This window comes from Mastomys coucha, unplaced genomic scaffold, assembly GCF_008632895.1.
Source record: "Mastomys coucha isolate ucsf_1 unplaced genomic scaffold, UCSF_Mcou_1 pScaffold18, whole genome shotgun sequence".
NCBI classification, from domain to species: domain Eukaryota; kingdom Metazoa; phylum Chordata; class Mammalia; order Rodentia; family Muridae; genus Mastomys; species Mastomys coucha.
The window spans coordinates 23,957,581-23,978,470 of NW_022196900.1; the positions used below are offsets into that span (position 1 = coordinate 23,957,581).

Below are 20,890 nucleotides of genomic sequence, written 5' to 3' on the forward strand. Positions count from 1 at the left end.
TCCTAGTGATCTAGTCAAACCTTCTGGACAGCCAGAGAGAGGAGAGGATCAGCCACTCACTGTGTCTTTGATGTGACAGGTACACAGGGTCCTGGAGATGGGAAAGTCAGATCTCTCCTCATTCATTCATTCGTTCATTCCATAAGATACTAAGTGCCAAGGTTCTGATAATACTGCAGTCGGTACAACAGACTATAAGCCCCGCCCTTGGGAAGTTGGGGTTCTAGTGGGAAAAACATGTAAAGTACCTGCTTGTGGGATCTAATGAGCATTATGGCAGAAAGATCAGGGAGGGTGGCAGGGAGACCAGGAGAGGCTGCTGCCTCTTCAGTCTCGGTGATTAGTCATGAAAGAGACATCACCTTGACCAAGCACATGAGAGAGACCAAATCTGGCGGTCCTTTGAGGGAAGTGTAGTTCAGCCAGAGAGTACTACAGGTGCCAGGCGCTGTGGCTGGGACATGTCCTTTGCATTGGTGTCACATCAAAGAGAGCAGTGTGGCTTCCTCATCCCTTAGACACCATTGTTAGACACCAGTGACTTCAGCCATTACAGCGTTCAACATCAGGAGCCACTAGAAGTTTTAAGGAGAGGTGACATGATGCTTGATTGGAAGAGGATCATTCTGCCTGTAAGTGGGGAGGAATATGGGGCATGATGTTGTAAGAGCTACTGCTGTATAAGGGACTAATATCCCTGAGTGCCAGCATTCACTGTAGGTCCTAGAAGGAAGCCCTACAGATATTAGAGGACAGTTGTAAGAAGGAATTAATACTTCTTAGCATATGTAAAATAAAGTGTACAGCAATGACGTAAATGACAGGAAGAAGAAGAAGGAAGAAATAACCTGATAATATTTGCTTGAATAGAGTGTGTGATGAGCGACTTGTACCATAAATCATAGAGAAATCCTAGCATTAATTTTCTTATTGCTGTGACCAAACACCTGACAAGAAGCGCTGTAAGAAGAAAAGGTTATTTTGGCTTATGGTTTGAAGGTGTAGTGTATCAGGAAAGAGAAAGCAGTGTTGGCGGAAACAGTTTCAGACCAACAGGGCTATGGCAGCTAGGCCTAGAGGTAACACATGATGGACTTGTATTTTGAACTTTGAGGTCACTGACTGAGAGAAGCCTAGATCTGAAATCTTACAGCCTCCTGCTTAGTCCTGGGACAGTCCCAGACTGGGCAGTCACGTCTGCATGGCCCCCTCTTCCTGACCTTGGCATTCCTTGCTTGCTTGCCTGCCTGCCTGCCTGCCTGCCTGCCTGTTTGCTTCTTGCTTACTTAGTTGCACATCTTCCCTGCCCTCTCTCTAGCCATGTGAGTGCTGAGCAGCTCCACATAGAGTCTGCCTGGGTTCAGATCCTGGTGTTGCCACCCCCTGGTTGTTACCTGACCTCTGTGTATTGGAGCATTTTGTTTTCCTCATCTGTACAATGGAAGTTGTGTGAGTTTCGAGTCTCACTGTGCTCAGATGTGTACGCCCTCTGCACCACACCTAGCTGCAGCAGGTGATCAGTGAGCATCTACTTCTGTAGATGTTTACCACTGTGGCTTGGGTAAGGGGTGAGGTTAGAGTTTGGTTGCCGAGGGCCCCTTAGGATCTGGTCATTGTGCCTTGACATTACACTTACCTTCTTTTCTCCTCAAAGCACTGACTATGGTTGTGCCTAGTCTCCTCCTTCAGAGCCAGTTGAAGATGTCCAAGGTTGCCAGTGAGAGTAAATGGCTTTGGGCTTCGTGGAGTCTTACTTACGCTGAAAGCCAAGGCCTTTTGCCAGTAGCCTCTGTAATCATGGCCATGTGTGTGAGGCTGCATAACCATTCTCTAAAGAGTGTTCTTGTTAGCACTTTGGTTTTCTGCAGTAGAATAAAGGCTGTCCCAGACAAACCCGTTTCATTAGCACCGACTTTTCCCAGTGACCTTCCGCTGGCACTAGAGAAAGTGCCACAACAGTGTGGATGGATGGGATTCCATGAGCACTGGCTTGCTTCAGTTGGAGGCTTCTGCTGTTGGCTCCAGGGTTATGACAGAGCTCAGTGACAGAGCTTGGATTTGATGCCCAGGAATGGCTCTTCTCCTTCTGCCAGACTCTAGGTAAAGTGTGAGTCCTGTATCCTCTCACACACTAGGTGAACTCTCATGTTTGCGCCCTTGCTTCAAGGAACTGGTTGCTTTACTGGTAGGCAGGGTTCACTCTTTGCTCCATCAGTTCCTGTTAAGCCTAGGCTATACGTAGAGCAGATTCATTCCTGTGAACGTTCATATGTAACTCTTGCTGTCCACTGGTGACGGAGAAATGCACAACCTCCCTCACAGGTGGAAAGCTTTCTACATGAAGGGACCAGAGAAATTTTCAGCCCCAACAAAAACAAAAGGAGTGGTGAGCATGGGTGCTCTCCAGCCAGCAGCAAAGATGAGGCAGAGACTAGAGACACACTGCAGGAGAAACAGACAGGAGGAAAACAGAAGGTAGCTGTGGAGTAGGGGGACCTCCTTTACCATCATGCTTTAAATGAGCAAGTTTCAGCTGAGTGAGGGTGCCTCTTCTTCTATCAGTAGTCGAGTCAGGTTCCCAGGAAGAACTCCTATCCCACCCGCTCATGGAGCACACACAGCGGGATGCAGGATAGAGACTCAAGCAAAATTCCCAGGAGACCCTGCTCAGTTCTCTGTGCAGTCACCCCAAACTCAAATGCCCTTTACTAAAAGCGACCTATGGGGTCCTGATACCTGTAAAGGAGGTTGTTTCATAGTCTGAGCAAAGGTCACATTTTCTTGCCTTTGTAGGGACTAGAGAAAATAACTGCTTGTTGGGTCCCTGATGTGGACAGATGCCTGTGTGGGAGAAAGGATGTCCAGGACTCCCATCCACCCCAAGGATACTGAATCCTATGATACTCAAGTCCCATCTATAAAATGTGCTGTATATGCTTGTAACCTTTGTATAATCTTCCATATGCTTTGAATTGCTTCTGGGTTATTCATAACTAGTACAGTATAAATGCCATGTGATTGGCTGCTAGACTGTACAGCTTAGGAAGTGAAGGGATAAAACTCTATCCTTGCCTAACACACACACACACACACACACACACACACACACACACACACTTAACTTTAGTACTTAGATGCGATATGGACATGGAGCCTAAGAAGACAGAGCCAGCTGTGCACAGTAGCATACTGGGTACCTCACACACACTTTGTCTCTTAATCTTCTGAACTGTTTTCTTGGTCAGCATTACCATTCCTGATGACACACAAAGGGAGGTGCAGTGGGCAGGCTAGAGAATCTAGAATTAGCTGGCTGTGCATCTATCTAGCTTCTCATCCTCTGGGCCCTCGGGAGGCTGACAGCAGGGCAGAGTCTCCTGTAGGTCTGAACTCTTGGGCTGGCTGCTCCCTGGAGAGTGCTGCCCTTAGAGATGGCTAGGCACAACAGGTGTTGGGTGTATTGCCCACTGGCCAGCTTTAAGGTCTGCCTGGGGACTGAGGAGGGAACACGGCAGAGGGAAGGACTACAGAGCATCTACTAGCATGAGACCAAAGGGTGGAGGAAGAGCAATGATTCTGTGAGGACGTCTCCCTCCGTCAGTCCTAGGAAGAAGTGGGCGACAGAGGAGGAGGTAAAGGAGAGCTACTGAGTCAGGGCCTAGTCAGGAAATAAGGTGAGTGGGAAAAAGAGAACGTTGTTGATTCTGGCTTTGAGCCCTGCGTGAAAACTGCCCACAGAGGACCTGCTCTCTGGGGTCTATCTGAGTCTGTGTGTCCTGAAACAGGTCTGTGTAGGCAAACTCCTGATGGCTTCTACTGCCCATCTGCCTAGTCAGAGGATGCTGTCTGGGGCTATGGTCTCCTTAGGTGTGAAAGTAAGGAACAGAACACATCTGGGACAGCTCACAGACAGTACTGCCAGGCCCACTGGCAACAGAAAGCCACATGTTTACTTCCAATGCTGCAGACACTAGTCCTGTGAAATAGTCAGGTCTGGGCTGGCATGTGCCCCATGTGCCCCAGTGCCCATGAAGTAAGCTCCTAGCTTTAAGCAAAACACCCCAGTAGCTGAATCTCGGCATTTGTGACTTGACAGGGTCTCTTGCTATTCCCTGCATTAGTTTTCAATTAACCAGGGAATTTTCTCTTAATATTTAAATCTTTATTCTGTCTCTCTGAGCGGCAATATTACTCAGTGTTGTGGCTGACTGACACTGTGCATTGAAGAAAATTAAGTGCCTAGGAATTATCTCAAAGTAATGATGTATTTATGCATTGTAGGTTATTTTGAGTTTCTAGAATGTTAAGAGTTGTTTAATACGTTAATAGTTTTAATCTATTAATTTAATCTTTTCTTCTTGACTATTTATTAAAATATATCAGCCATATATGACAGGAATGGAAGCATAGACAATTTAGAGGGTTGTTGATGGGCAGGCAATGGAGCAAGGATTGGAAACGGGCAGACCAGCAAGTACAGGCCCCAGGCTGGTCTCCTGTCTCTCTAGAGCCTCACTCCAGGGTCCTTATCACCCTCCCAATCTCTCAGTCAGAAGCCAGTCTTATAGCTGCATGTCCTGAGGACACATTGTAGCAAGCAGCCACTTGAGCAGCATCAGGAAGAATTAGAGGTTGGCAGTGGGTACCAACCCTAAGTAGCTTTCTCTGTGGAAGAGAGGACTCTGCCACTTGTCACTTGGTATCAGACCTGCATAACTACTGTGTCTAGTGGATTCTCCAGGACTCTAAGAAGACAGCCAAAGATGAGATCCAGTCACTGTTTGGAGCTCCTGATTAGAGTTCCTCGTGTGTTCATTCAGCCAGCAGGTATTTTACTGTCCTCGCTTCCTTTGAGAGGTGAAAACAAAACCCATCCAAGCAGTTCGAAGCCTCTGCTTTGGAGTCAGGCAGACATGCATCTCTTAGCATCTTCTCTCTGTCATCAGGAAGCTCAGAGACCATGCAGAAGTCATGTTGGTATTCCTGTCCCTGCTTTCTTACCTGGAATGTAGAAAATGCCTGCCTTGTAAGGTGCCATACGGGATAGTGGGAGCAGCTGTCCAGTGTGAAGTGCCACACATCATAAAGATCTACTCCATCGCCGCTCCACATGGTGCATGTACTGTTCTTATCACCATAGCATCACCACCGGCTTCACCTCTACCTGTGCCGATGTGTGGGAGCCTAGTCATTTACAGCAAGCGCAGAGAGTGGAGTAGTGGCCTCTGGATGTCTTTCAGAGTTGCATGGAAGTCATAGGTACAGATTGGGGCTTGAAGCACAGTGTATTAGTGTGGGGTAAGCCTTGCATGGTCCTGGCCCACTAGAGGGGCTGTAATCTGCATTCTGGGGCATTTGCCATAGTAACCCCACAGTCTGAAGAAAGGATGTCAGTCTATGACAGGTATCCAAGTGTTACATTTTAGACCCTAGGGAGAATGATGCTTCGTCTGGAAGAATAAAGCTGATAATAAAGGAGCAAGTTCCATTCATTCACAAAATTGGCCTCCTTGGGCAAATCTCCAGCCCACAACACACAGAGGGCAGCAAGCAAGAGACATCCCTCCATGCTGTTTTAAATATTCCAGAAGCAAGACACCATCGGTAGTGACAGGGATGGGCTGTCCATCGAAAGGCCTTGGCCTTGTCAGAGGCTATGGATACTCTTAGCTAGCATCTGCAAAGTGCCACCACTCTTCTGGGGACAGTGAATCAATGAGACCAAGTTATGTCTTCTCGTAGCTCACATTCTAGTTGGAGAAACAGAAGTAGACAAAGAGATGATAGGCGATGTTAGAGAAAATACTCAGGAGCAATAAATGAACTTTGAGCCTAGAAGTGACTCGACCTGGATCGTCAGGGTCAGCATCACTCTGTCTGTCTGTCAAACATACATCTCAGCTCAGTGGAGAGGAGAGAAACTGCTATGAAGAGGCTGTAGCCAGAAAGGGGGTGTGGCTCCAGGTGGAGGCATGGCCGAGGTTGTAAAGAGAGTTTCAGGGCACACTTTGCAGGTGGACTTGATGGTGGGCCTGTTGGTTGGGATGAGGGAAAGGGAAGATAAGGATGAATCTGGAGTCCAGCCTGGAGGGTGACATCTCTGTCTGTTAGTCAGCTCGGGGAGGGCTGCAGTTACAGGAGTGTCTCACAGCAGTGCCATGAAAAGCGCTCATGAGGCTGGAAGGACTGCCCCCAAACAGCTGCTCAGCTTGCCATGTGTTTCATTTGAGACAGCTATTAGAAGGTGCAGAATGGGAGTCAAGCAAGTGTTTACACAAGCCAATCAGTAGAGCACAGCCCCAAGCTCGAGGTGTCAACCTGAGCTTTATCATCGTAGAGCTAATATATTTAAAAGTGTGAAAGCTGGAGGTGGATATGGGCATGTGTACCTGGCACGCTCTTGCTGGTGGAGGCTGAGACAGGTTCACGAGTTCAAGGCCAGTCTGAGGTACATAGTAGAATCTTGTCTGAGATAGGCAAGCAAAGGTTTGGCGTGTCCATGAGCTCACCAAAGGAGTGCATGGATAAGCATAGAGAGATCCCAAGGCTGCTCTGTGAGGACATGCTACTATATAGAGGTGTGGGGAGATGAGAGTTCCACAAAACACACAGGTGTGGCCAGAAGGTGCGTTCAGCACAAAGCTGGGGAAGTAGCTAGGTAGAGGCAAGCGGCTGAGGTAATTCACTGACAGGAAGCAGTCAAGGGGCTTAAGTCATCCATGGGAAGGCAGCTTGGTAGGGAGTGGTGGACTTGATCTGAGGTCAGCCTCTGCAGCGGGTCACTGGACCAGGAAGGCGTGCAGTGTGTTTCAGTTTATTTCAGATCCTTGCATGTGTACATCCTGGAGAGAATACATGCAGCCTGAGTCCTAGCAAGGCACTTTTTGCATGCTTCAAGGAGAGGGCTCTTTCCTCTCTCCATTAACACTGTCTATAAAACCACGGGCACCAGGGTGAATGGCACGTCTGGAGGAGGTAGGGTGATCCTCTGGCTGAGTTTAGAGGCACAGGTGAACACACAGCTTTCTGTCTTATGGCGAGAGACACACCTGTGCATACAGAGTTCACTCCTGTGTGGGCTTTAGACATCTCCAGGTAGAGAAACGGAACCCCAGAAGCCTGGCATGGTATCATTGTGCTGATGGACCCAGCCACTCAGAAGGCTGAGTGAGCTCAGGTATGTGATACTGGCCTAGGCAGCATGGTGAGACCTAACCTCAAAAGGCAAAGGGGTTTGCAAAATCAGTCCCAGGGAGTCAACAGCAGAAGCCGGGCTCAAGTCCATGGAGTTGATGTCTCCATTCGCTGGGACTGGGTAGAACTCATATCTTAGCATTTTTTGGTGGGATGGTAGAGAAATTGTGCCTAAGAACAACATTGTCTGGCTCAGGCACCTAGGGTCATCTGGGACTGTCCTCCTCCACCATTCCCAGAGATGGCACGTTTCTGGCCTTGGATCTGCTTGATGGTGTTGTCTTAGGCTGTGAGGTTTGTGATAACTGAGCAACAGCAGTAGAAGCCAGATTGTTTTTCTATTATATTGGTCATCGTTAAGAGTTTTATGAGCATGAGCATGTCCTTTATTTGCCTGTATGCAGTGAGGTGCTGCTGTGTGCTGGAGCTTGCTCTCTTCTGTGCCCTGGCTTCCCTGTCTGGCAGCAGGACTTGGAGACTTGGGTGTAGTGGGTGGGTAAGACTCAGAGAAGGAAGATTGTTTCTGGGGTCTCATGCAAAGCGTCTGGGCACAGGAGATTGGCCACATGCCTAGGACCGTGAACCAAGAACATGAGGAGTGAGAACTGGGGTGAGGGGAGAGTCCGGTTCACAGACTCTGCTGCTTGGAGCCATTGCTTCAGAATGACTTCTCTGTAGTGTGCTCGTTTCCTGTGGCCTAGCCAACAACAAGTTACAGTAGTCCCCCTTCCCCAGCCCCCTCCCTGGCTCACGGCTTCACTTTCTGTGGTTTCAGAACTATATCCAATAAAATAAACAAAAAAGTTCCAGAAATAAATAGCTTGTTAAGTTTTTCAGTGACTTCCTATTCTCCATGGTATTGTGAAATCCTATGCAGTCCTGGTATGCTCAGGATGCCAGTCAGTGTATCCATACTGTGTTTGTGTCTATGTCTGTGTATGGTAGGTGTATGGTATATGTATGTGTATGGTATGTATATGGGTGTGGTATGTATATGTGTGTAGTAAGTGTAAGGTATGTAAGTAGACATCTAGTGGCCGTGGAGAACTGGGTTTACCTGAAAAGGGGGGCTGGAAATGAAAAGGACAGGGTGTGAGAGAAGGATGAAGCCAAGACAAAGGTTTTTGATCAAGGCTCAAAGTTTAATTTTGTAGCTCTAGCTTATAAAGGAAAAACTACAAAACCCATCTTTTGTTTTAGCTGGATTATGTTGTAAAGCAAGCTCAGTGGGCAGTCTGTTTTTCTAAGTCCCTGCAGGAAATTGTAGGCGTAGCAAGAGACAGATGACTCCACCTAGGTTGTAAAAGCCCATTGTGAAAAACACTCATGGTCTGTTTAGCCTACTCAAGGCTAGAGGAAGGACACATGTGTATATGGTATGTGTGTGCTATGGTGTGTGTATGTGTATGGTATGTGTATGTGTATGGTATGTGTACATATATGCCGCCCACCTCTTCTCACTAGTAGCTATCTTGGTTCACACCTCAGCTGTCTTCACTTCTGTTTGAGTGATGGTAATGTCACTTAATAATGTTTCCAAAGCTCAGAAGTCATGATGCCAAGGAGACCTGAGCACAGGTGCAGTGGGAGGGCAGGGTGCCTTTGGTGCTGTGTGGTAGAGCTGTGGGGCACAGAGAAAAATGGTGTCAGCACAGCCCACGCTTCAAGCATATACAGTCAGGGAATCTTGAATACACCCTTCCAGAGAAGAAGGGTCCTTTGCACCTCAGACTAGACTCAGACTAGAGCAGCAGAAGTTTATTTCTTCAAAATCTTGAGCTAGAATTCAGAAATCAGAGGGCCAGCAGGTTAGCATGCTCTAGAGGCCTTGGGGCCGGGGTATGTGCTGCCTTCTGCTGCTGCTGGCGGCTGTCATTGTTCCTTGATTTATGGCCACGTCTATCTGGATGTTGAATAGCTTCCTCCATTTCTCTGGGACCTCTTCTGTCTCAAATATCTGAGCTCTCAGCAACTTGTCCTAATGCATAGAGGACAAGTTCACCTCCAGTATCCTTACATCTGAGAACATCCATTCTTTCCAAAGAAGCTCACATCCATACCAGGGGAGATACATCCATATCACATAGCTCAGTGGATAAAGTGCTTGTCATACAGCATGAGGACCGGGGTTCAGATCTCAAGTACAAAAGCCAGGTGGGTATGGTGGCATGCCTGTGGTCCTAGCACTCACAGGAGAGATGGGCACAGGGAATTCTCTGAGCAAGCTGTTTAGTCAGGTGACAAATGGTTCCAGGAGTTCTGGATTCAGGGAGAGACCCTATATCTGCAGATGGGTATGGACTCAGTAGAGAGTGATCAAAGAAAATCCAGTGTCGTCAGTGTCTTTATAACCAACAAAACTCTCTCTCTCTCTCTCTTTCTCTCTCTCTCTCTCTCTCTCTCTCTCTCTCTTAAGCCTATGTGCAAACATGCATTCATATACATACATGTTAAAAACAAAAACAAAAACATGTGGTCTGGATGGTCTGGAGAGATGGCTCAGCGGTTAAGAACACTGACTGCTCTTCCAGAGGTCCTGAGTTCAATTCCCAGCAACCACATGGTGGCTTACAGCCATCTGTAAATGGATCTGATACACTTTTCTGATGTGTGTCTGAAGACAGCTACAGTGTACTCATATAAATAAAAATAAATAAATCTTTAAAAAAAAACACCTTCATACATTCTGGGGATGGGATGTAAACATGTATTTTGGGGAAGGTCCAGTCACCCCACTACAAGGAAGAAGTTCAAATATCTTTATGTCAGGCAACAAAACAAAGTTGTGTCTGTCCATTGAAAATGAAGGAAATGGGGTCTTACTCAGGGCCATCCTCACCATTCCTAACTTCCTGGTTCCTGGGAGCCTTTGTCTAAGCCCTCAAGGACCACACCTGGAGAACTATTACCCAAGAGATGGGAGGAGATTTCAGCACCTCCTTGGGTGGGGGACCCTTTCAGCCTCTCTCCGGGCAGTCTATGCTTGCCGTAACCAAAGAGAGCAGGGAGAGCGGGTACTTACTGAGAAATACCCTTTTACTGCCCATCTTTGGATTTTATGTTGAAGTGTGACTCGGGTTAAATATAAAATTCACAGCATATCTTGAGCAACTATTTTGTAGTTATCTATATATAAATCTATTTTACAGCGACACAAATAGAATAGATTATGGAGTGTCAGCATGTAGATAGATTCCGAGTGCTTTTCCACTAATATACCTAATGATTCGTGCTGAGAATATTCAAGGGCTCCACTGTACATTTAAATGGATATAATTAAAATAATGAGCTCTATTTTAAAAAATGATATATGAAAAAAATTTTTTAAGAAGTTGGAAGGAGCTGCACCACTAATTCAAAGTGATCTAAGTACTTGTGTGATGCCGTTGTTATTAGGACACCCAATTAAATGCAGAGCAGCTGAGAAAAAGAGAGGTTTGGGCTTGTAAATCTCAGTTCAGGAGTCAGGGAAGAGATGGAAGCTGCCGGTGGCCTTGGCTCCACAGGCGTTTAAGGAAGGGGAGCCAGTGGCTCTATGCCCTGTTGTTGTACACACCTGTGGCGAGAGACAGTTTCTCTTCCCCATCTTCCATAGGGAGAGTCAGGGGTCAGACTGCACACACAGCTGCAGCTGGATTTCCAGAGCAAGCTTGCACTCATTTAGAATGTGGCAGGTGTGTGGAGGAGGGACTAAGGGTCTCCCTGTCCTTGGGAGGAAGTCATTTGCTCTTCCTCACTCCAGAACCCTAGCTACTTGGCTGGAGGTCCCAGGGGTCAGGAGATGTGGCCTCAAGACTGGAGTTGGCTCCATGCCCTGAGTCTCCTTGTGGTACATTTCCACCCAGGCTTATTGCAGATGGGTATGGCCACCTTTAAGCATGGATCTATCTACTGTCCCAGCGGGCCCTTGTGGGTCACAGCAGACCAAAGTCCGAATGCCTGTTTACCAGGAGGGGAGTCTTCTCTTGATCATTAAACAAGTACAGTATTTATGACTATTTATCTTATGTTAGAGATACGGTGGTACACAGACTGCTCATAGGGTGGAGGATTTGGTAAGCCATTAATGGACAAGACATTTTCAGATAGTAGCTAGGGCTACGAAGAACATAGAACAAGGTAGATAGTGGAGTCAGATGTGGCAGGTGTGCTAAAAAGAATCCATAAGCATGCTGGATAGCTGTGAGAGTCACTTGTGGGAGGGAGTTGTGAGTTCGACAGAAAGAATATGGCTTCATCATGCTGGAAAGGCTTCAAGGTGGCCAGAGTGACATCATGAACCAATGTCATTATCACAATAACTATTGGAAATTTGTATGGATATCCACTTCAAGACAGTGCCCCAGTTGGACTCCTTACAGATGTCCCCACCCCTCCTTGTGTCCAGCAAGGACTCTCACATAGTAGACATAGAAATGAAGGCTCAGGGAAGGTTATTTGACTAACATTGCAGGGTATATGGGCAAGCAGGTTAGAGTTACAAGGTCTGTTGGACCCACAGCTATAGTTGGTGTTAGCTACGTTGTAGGTTCTTCTTCCTTTCACCCTCCTCTACCCTTTCCTACCCTTTCAACCCCCTAACACTAGATGGGAGAGAAAACAGGATAGAAAGGAAAGAGGGTGATGTTATCATTAGACTTCTTCTTGAGTTTGATTTTTGTTGTCAGGATATTTAATTTCTTCTTGTTTCTTCTTTGTACATCATGTTTGTTTCTTTTTAACAAACTATGACTACCAATAACCAACAGAAGACAACCAACAACCCACCAACCAACCCACCCCACCTCTTGGGAACCTAGCAGTTATATACCCTCTGAAAAGTCCCTGGAATTCCCAGTGTCACACAGTCCCAGAAACCATCTGCAGCTGGCAAAACCATGCGCCTAGAGCATGGGGCAAATCGTAGTCAGCTAGCTACTGTGGACAGTTGGAAGCAGCCTCATATCCCACACCTGGGATTAAAATGAAACCATTCTTCTGGTTTTTTGTTTTTGTTTTTGTTTTTTTTTTAACCCAAAACTCCAAACTCACAGCGCCTCTTGCTCCCATAGGGTGGCCTAGAACCAATGAGGACCTAATGATGAAGAAGGGACATGGGGTCTGCTCAGGGTGGGTTGTGAGGCTGAAGTTGAGAACATAGTGGAACAAGCTGGGAGGAGACGGTGATATTCCTTCCTGTCCTGTTTCTGAGCTTCCAAATCTTGGAGAGATTAGGACTCATCCAGGCCTTTGGCAGCTTCCTTCATGTCTGAAAAATGTGATTCATGGCCACTTTTCATTGATCCTTTGTTTCTGTCTCAGGAGCAGCTCAGGTTCACACCTATCTCCCAGCAGCGATGGCAAACCAGAGTTGGGGTTTGGAAATGCGCAAGTTGAATGCATTGTAGCTCATGTTAGCATGTGTGATTTGTAAGAGTGTTCCCTTGAATCTTCCATACTCTCTGTATTAGTCTGGTTTCTGTTGGTGTGATAAAATACCCAAGGCTGGGTAATTTATAAAGAAAAGAGATTTACCCGATGTAACCCTCTTGAAGAGCCAGCATGAGTTCAGCTCTGGTAGGTCTCCTGGAAGATGGATTGATTCATAGTGACCTAATAGCAGGTCATTATTAATGGGGTAAGACTCTGCTAAATGTTTTCTGTGTGTACAGTGATTAAATCTTATGTGACAACCCTGTTGCCTGTGCTTTACAGATGAGGAGCCCAGGCTTCGAGGTGAGGTGGTGGGTCCAAGCTTCATATTAGGGAAGTAACAGAGCTGGAGACTTGAGGCCAAGTCAGGGGTCAGACGACTTGGGCTCTGGGGAGGGGCCACTACCAAGCTTGCAGACAATCACTGTGTTCTCCATTGGCAAGAATAACTTTTGTACATTTATTTATTTATCTTGGAGCAAAGGCATGTTATAAAGTGTGTGGGGGTCAGAGAGCAGCTGTGGGAATCAATTTTCTCTTTCTACTATGTGGGTCACAGGAATGAAACTCAGGTCATCAGGCTTCACCAAATTGCCTTTACTGGCTGAGCCTTCTTGCTGGTCCAAGAATGTCTCTTATCAAGTCACTAATCTCATCATGAAGGCTCTACCATGGTGATCTTATTTAACCCTAACTACCTCCCTATCATTCTGGCTCCAGAAACAGCCATGTTTGCAGTTTGGATATTAACGTGTGAGTTTGGGGGTGGGTGGGCGCAGTTTGGTCCAGAGTACCTCCCCAGTGGCCTTTCTGTGTGTCTCCCTTGTAAACAGGCCCTCAAGGATTCTCTCTTAGCTCAGCATCAACCTTTCCCCTCTCTGGGAGCAGCTGTAGCTGTGGATCAGCTCGTGCAGTGAAACCATTGCCCGTTAACTTTTGGAACTGCCAAGACCCAGAGAGCAGGTCTTTTACAGGTCCACAAGTGGGTCCAAGTGGATCCAGGACCAAGTCGCAGCCCTGCCTCCCAGCTCGCCATGACTTCACAGTGCTTCGCTTTGCTTGTCATATGGCTGGACCTGAACATGCCTTGAGTCTAGGCTTCCCTGAGTAGAGGAAAGGACTAGGCATAGCCAGGCACTATCCCTGGACCTGGAATGAGATTTGATTTTCACCCTGTGTCTGCCTTGCCCTCCTCACCTCCCAAAAAGAAGTTGTGAGGATAATTCACCTACTAAACGAATGTGGGGGCCATGCAGAATCATGTTGAAAGAGTCAGGTAAGTGTGGGTGCAAGAACCCTGGCTACGCCGTGTTTTCCTGCACCTGCTTTTATGACCTAGGGAAGTCATGGCTCCGTTCCAAACTACAGAATGCGCTCAGCTTCCTGCCCAACTCCACCTGACCTCAGTTCCTTGAGGGTGTTCTCAAACATTTGGAGAGCAGTCCTTTGCCAAACTGTTGGCTCCATGACACCCTCACCAGGAGAGCCTGAGACTGGAGTCTTCCCATTTAAAGTGGGAAAGAGAAGAGCTTGGATGTGCTCTGTGGCCCTGATGCCAAGGAATAGAAACAGTGAAAAATACTTGGCATGCTCTGAGCATACTGCTTATGGTACTGCTGGCAGACCAGAGCCCAGGCTGCCTGAGCCAGACCCTGCGTCTACCAAGGCTCCCAGCTTAAAGTTGGACAGGAATCCATTCCCAGTATCCAGAGGTGCCTTTTGAGGTCACTTGGAATTCCAGTTGTGAAAGGTACAAACAAATGTCAGGAGGTGAGCTGGGCACTCGGGAAGGCTTTAGACTTTCACTTACCCAGATGTAAAATGGGTCTGCCTGGGAGGCCAAGGAGCCCTCCTTTATATTTAATACACAGCCTTGCTGTGAGTCTGTATGCTGCTCAGGACTGGTGGGTTTACCTGCATGTCAGTGGGTAGTTCTGGGCCCTCTCTCATTGGCTTCTCTTCTTCCTCAGGGAACGCTTGAAGCGCAGTCAAAAGAGCAGCAAGGTGGAGGGGCCGGAGCCAGTGCCGGCTGAGGCCTCGCTGAGTGCTGAGCAGGGGACGATGACGGAGGTGAAGGTGAAAACAGAAGTACCAGACGACTACATACAAGAGGTCATCTGGCAGGGCGAGGCCAAGGAGGAGAAGGCAGGCGGCAAGGACGGCACTGGCGATGTGCCTGCCGAGATCTGCGTGGTGATCGGTGGCGTCCGCAACCAGCAGACCCTAGGTGAGTGCCCGAGTAAGATCTGCAACCAGGGTAGAAATGTGTGGTGAGGAAGGCTGGCATCTCTGAGAGAGAACCTCCTGTGGCTTGCTCTGCCCAGAGAGAAAGCAGAGCTCCTGGTTGGCACTGCAGGATGAGTTCTGACCTGGAGAGTTCACTTTCTGCCAGGGTGTAACAAGACCCCATGGTTCTGTCAAGCTCTTGATATTTAGATTGTCTGCTGGCCCAGTGAATCCAACACACCTTGAGGTCCCTAAGCTCTCAGTAGGGAACCAGCACAAGCCTGCACTGCTTGCTTGGTATTCTGAATACTATACTGTGTCCTGTCTGCCTTGTTCTTGGCCTGACTGGGGACTTTTGGGGTGGTTATTTTTGACCGGTGACATTACGTGCTTTCCTGTACCTGGAAGAGTCTCATAGTAACCTGCTCTGAGGCTGATTTCCCCCTTCAGCTCGCCAAGGAGCTCCCAGAACTAGTGCCAGATTCAAGGATGTGGATGGCCATCAGGCCCTTACTGAGCCTGCAGAACAGAAGGTGGGGACTGTGTCCAACTGCCCTACACCACGACGCTTGACAGCCTCTTGAGAGTCACCTCAAGTGGTTCAAGTGGCTCAGCCCTGCCAGATCTCTGTGCAGATCCTGTGCCCAACATGTGAACATCTTGGTGTGAATTCTTTTGGCTTTCAGCATTGGCTCTCATATTGGCTTTTGAAATCTGCCAAACGAAATATACTGATGGCTCAGCATATTGACGAGCCACAGCTTTGCATCCCAGAGACAGGGAGACAAAGCCCTCGGTCCTTACCCTGCTACTGAGGCGCTTCCGAGTCTGGCAGCACAGGTATATGTCCATCCTCATCTTCTTCAATGGTTATCATGTCTAGAGTGTTCTTGGGTGTGCTCTTTCCTCCTCCATGGTCATCTACCTTCCGTGGTCCAGGTCTGGCCTGTCCCTCCTTCCTTCTATGCCATTCTGTCTTCCTGACTTGCGTACTGTTTGTAACCCACAGGCATTATGGGTGATGCCCTTTGTTTCCACAATTAACCCTCAAGTCCTGATGCCTGTCCTTAGCCTCCTGCTCCCTTCCCTGATCTTATTCAGTGGTCCCACCTGGGTCACCACAGCATCCCATGAACAGTCACACTTTTGTGTCTCTCTGCCTGACATATTCCGTTCAGCTGGCTTCAAGGAAGCCACAGGAAATACAAAAGACATGCCATGTTGTTTCTCTTTGCAAATCTTGAGACTCCCCTACCATCTCCAGAACCAAGACCACAGCACCAGGGTCCTCCATTATCCCTTTCTTTTGGCTTCTGATCTTCCCAGACCTCTCAGCCCAGTGTCCATCTGTCATCTTGTCTGCTCTTCCTTCTCTCCCCTCTGGAAATACCGCTACCCATTTCCCAAGTTCAGCTTCTCCTTCAAGGACAATTCCAGAGCTCTCTCTCCTTCTTTATGATCTTCTCTGGCCAGAGGGGTCAACATAGACTGTGCCTGTTCCCTGCCGAGTTTGGACCAGGACCTGCCTGATTTCTGCTCCCCAGCCCTACTCCACAGTGCCTAGCAAGATGCTGGCTTGTGGGAAGCTATATCGGTTGTGGTACTATGACTGGATGTCAGGATGGGTCTAGGTAATGCTGCAGTAATGAAAGGCCTCAAGAGTAGTGGGTCTTGGTAACTCAGAACCCTAAAAATTTATTTCTTCTTGACACTGTCCACCTTGGCTCACATGGGGCTCTACTTGTCTCTAGACTCTAGCACAAGGTAGCCATTTTCACAGATGGCCAGGTGGCAGAGGATAGCAAGCCCTAGATGAACTCAAGCAGGCCATTGACTGCTAGTGTGAGAAGGAAGAGGTGTGGCTTCCATTTAGTTGTCAGACCAAACTCTTCATATGGCTGCCTCTCATCTGAGGGGGCTAAGAAGTACCTATATCCTACAGGTAGCATGAAGATGCTACAAAAGATCTTTGGTGGGGAGCCTTGCCTGACCTTTGCCCCTCAGCATTCACTCCCCAAAGCCAAGGACCAAGCTTTCTCCAGGATCTATGAATGGAGAAGAGGGCATGCCTTTATTCTCACGATAATATTCTATAAGCCCTGTAGCCATTGCTGCCCTCCCCCACATGTCTTGTGGAGGGTATATGAGTGCAGATCTGATCAGGGAGTCCTCCCGCAGGCAGGCCAGGGAACTGTGGAGAGCCTTCCCTGAACCAGTGGCCCACATAATAAAGGCCCTTGGACTTTCTACTAGCCAGAGGTGTCCATTTCCCACTCAGTCACTGCTCATCAGCCAGGACTTTGGCCTGTAGGATGTGGGTACTTCTTAGCCTCCTCAGATGAAACTAGTCATATGAAGAGTTTGGTCTGGCGTCTAACTGGAAGCTATACTTCTTCCTTCTCATGGTATGAGGTCTCTGTGTGCCGCAGTGCCCACCATACAGATTCCTGTGTTATGTGAGGACATGGTAGGAGGTGTGCTAAGTACCTGGTACTGTGCCTAGTGACAGGTGAACAAGCTATCAAGGTAGGACAGTCTGAGTGTCGGTCATGTGAAGTGCCTGCTTTTCTCCCTAGTCTACAAAATAAGCCAATGTGATATAGACCTGGGGTGGGGATGAGAAGGAAAATCAGAACCAGATGAGTTCCAGTTCCCTTCTAGGTATGACCCAGAGATGACTCCAAGAAAATCCACCATCTGGAAAGCTATGCCATATAGGACCATGTGGCTTCTCTCCTGTCCCCAAGACAGGTCCTTCTTGCTATGTGGTTTGTGCACAGGGTCAAGCTAAGAGGAAGCTGTCCTGACCTTGTTGCCAACCAAGGAAGCTGTGGAAAGAACTCAGGGATTATCTGTAGGAAGAGAAACAAATTCATCTCTTGCTGGCAAATGGATTTTACCTGAAGCTCAGGTCCGTGGCTATGGAGAGTTCAGTGTTGAGGATCGCATGGAGAGAATGGTTGACAGTTAGAGTCTGTGCTGGGTGTAGGTGTGGACAGTGGGGTCACTTGACCCCATCATTTTATAGGGAGGCAGATCTGTGGGAAGCAGGAGAGTTCTTGGCCACACAGCACATTGGTGGTTACGACTCCTGTTTCTAAGATCCTGCTCTCCTGACAGCATCTGCCTTAGCCCTGATTTTGAGCATAAGTGAAGTGCTGGAGTGTGTGCCTTCTTGCCCTGGTGTCTAAGTGTGCTTAGTTCATGGTCCTGAGTCACTTGGTGGCACACATGTGCTTTGTTCACACAGCGCACTCTGAGCTCAGAAGCAGGCTCTGTTTCTGAATAGAATAGTGCCCCTGTTCAGTCACACAGCTCTGAGCAATGAAGCCTACCCAAGCCCTCATGTTGATGGACATAAGCCATCAACAGTTTTCCCAGGGACACAAACATTATTCAAGACATTTCCTTTGGAGGAACTAGGGTCATGGCTGTCGGTGCCCAGAAGGCTGGGCTGCTGCCTAGAGAGGGCCTGGGCTGAGAAGGGCATGTCTTGCTCTTATCATGTCAACAGTTACAGCCAGCTTGGGATGTATGGGGCAGACCCAGGGTTCATATTTTTCTTAACAAGAACAGAGATGATATTGAACCTGACAGTGTTGTTAAGGAAAACCAGAAGTGAGTGGATGTGTTGGCAGATGCCTTGCCCACCTGACACACTATAGGTGCACCTCTCCCTTACAGCCTGGGGAGGGGCTGGAACACATGAGGTTTGAGTTCCTTTATGAAGAATGACACATGCAGGCACCGTTGTTGCCACTCCCAGTTCCAGGTTTGTGGTTAGCATCATTAACTGACCCCTGTACCCTATTCTGCAAAATACTCAATAGAGTGAAGTGCACTGCCAGTCAGCTGGAATCAGAAAACTGGAAATGGGACCTGTTTGTTGTCATCCTGCTAGATAGAGATTAGGACGGCCACTTATGATTACCACATCTAGGAAATCATGGTAGACCATTGCGGGGTGCCCAAGATATAAGGATGGCAGGCACTCATTCTGCATTTCAAAATTTATCATCATGGAGTGAGTGTTCCTCCCTATGCTGTGGAACCAATGAGGGACTGAGTATCCCATGTTCATGGAGACAGAGTCTTGCCATCACTGGATTCTGCTTCTTGTGACTACTGAGCCAACCATGTCATTTCCAGGTGTTAACGCAGTATAGAGAGGGGCACATGGGCAAGCCAAGGATTGTTTCCTGGGGAAGTAAAGGAGCCTATAAGGAACAGGGAGCAGGGTGATGGGGGCTAAGAGCTCACAACCTACAGTATTTTGGGACAGTAAACATACATGTTCCAGGAGCTGCAACCAGTATGGAGTGGCCACCAGGAAGTCATTTGTGACAGGAATTATTTGATAACCAAATAAAACATGTGAGAGAATGAGTTTCTGGTCCCCTGAGGTGGACAAGGACTGCGGCTGGCCCAGCTAGAAGAACCAAGGGTGTCCTGTGGAAACCAGATTCCGCAGGGAGGTGTCTTGGGCCATGAATAGGCATACTGCGTGCAAAAAGCCATCCTGGGATAGGGAGTGGAGGAGGAAGAGGGAACCCCAGTCATGTGGAAGCCACAGGGCTGTAGCTCTGGATAGAGTGGAAATCTGTGGGAACTCAGCCACAACCACGTGGGCTTCAGTCCTTGACAAATCCAGGAGGAGAGGTGCCAGGTCTTACTGGGTAATGCCAGCTGATCGTGAGTTTCCTATTTCAATAGGCTATTGGCAGAGCTAGGTGCCTGCGAGTGCCAGAACCGACACTTAGTTTTTGCTGCAGCCATGAGAGAAGGAGCAGCGCTGGCTGCCCTCCAGACACAGTTTTCTCTGCTGTTGACTCTTCATCTGGGGCAAACCGGGAAGGGGAAGGGGTGCGGGTGGACAATCCCCCTTGGAAAGGGATCCTTGCTGTAAGTTAGAAGAGCTACCCCACTGTGTCTGGAATGCTCAGTGGAATATGCTGGGTCATTAGGACAAGAAGGAAGCCATGTTGTGAGAATAGCTTTAAAGGTGGACTAAAAGACAAGTTAGGTTCTGGCACCAGCTCTGCTCAGGGGTTTGACACCTCCAGGATGACTGCCGTGATGAGAGGAATCTTGCAGGCCAGGGCATCCAACACCCTCAGTTTAGGTCTCCTGCAAGAATGTCTTTCTTTCTTTCTTTTTTTTTTTCTTTTTTTTTTTAACCAATTGAAAAGGTTATAATTCCTAGGATATTGTATTGCTTCTTAAAGGTGGCATTTTGCAAATAATCTCAATGCCACTGCTTTTTAGGGCCTGCCGTTGTCACTTTAAAAAAAACATCTGAACAAGCTCATCCTTAACAGACAGAGATTTTATATCTTTCTTTTTTTCCTCCTCGAACTACCATTTCTAGCCCCCCCCCAGGGTTTTTTCCTAACGTAATATATTTTTTATGCTTGAAAGTCTTTTATTGATCACTGTTTCACACTCATATGCCACAACAAGAGGTACATAAATTGAAATAGAAATTTCTGGGGGAAAAATTTTCCTGGGATCATAAAGCTCTGCATTTAAAAACCTCTTAATTTCTTTCCCCCAGATTGAATTGTGATTAGCCTGCAATTTGTCAAGAACAAATTTAGATAAATAGTAAGTGTAAAAATAAAAAAAAATTATCAAAAACACACTTCTCGCTGAAACAGTTACAGCTTTCTTTCTTTCTCAATCAGCTTGTGTATCAGTGAATGAGGATTTCTTCCGAGTAGACTGAGACAGTGCCTGGCCTTCATTACATGATGATTTCCAGTGTTTGTAGGGAAAGTGCTTGGAGGGCTGGGGTGTGTAAACAGGAAGCTGGAGACCATGGGTTTTGCTTCATGGTGTCACTTGATTCTTTGACTTCGATTCCAAGATGTATGCCAAAAACCAGGCGAGGGTCTATATTCTTAATGGCTCCTTCATTTAGAGCTCTGTTAGATGTGTGTGTGTATGTGTGTGGTGTGTGTGTGTGGTGTGTGTGTGTGTGTGATGTGGTATGTGTTTGTGTGTGTGTGTGTGTGTGTGTGGTATGTGTGTGTGGTGTGGTATGTGTGTGTGTGTGTGG

The 20,890-nt window shown here is 47.6% G+C and overlaps 1 protein-coding gene across 11 annotated transcripts in view; it reads left to right on the forward strand.

The window, feature by feature from the left end:
• The window catches only part of Znf618 (zinc finger protein 618), a 167,343-nt gene that overhangs the window by 92,020 nt on the left and 54,433 nt on the right, over positions 1 to 20,890 (forward strand). For all 11 annotated transcript variants that reach the window (XM_031377612.1, XM_031377615.1, XM_031377613.1 and 8 more), the window contains exon 3: positions 14,577 to 14,833. In XM_031377612.1, coding sequence (XP_031233472.1) covers positions 14,577 to 14,833 — 257 coding nt within the window. The remainder of the gene's footprint in view (positions 1 to 14,576; positions 14,834 to 20,890) is intronic.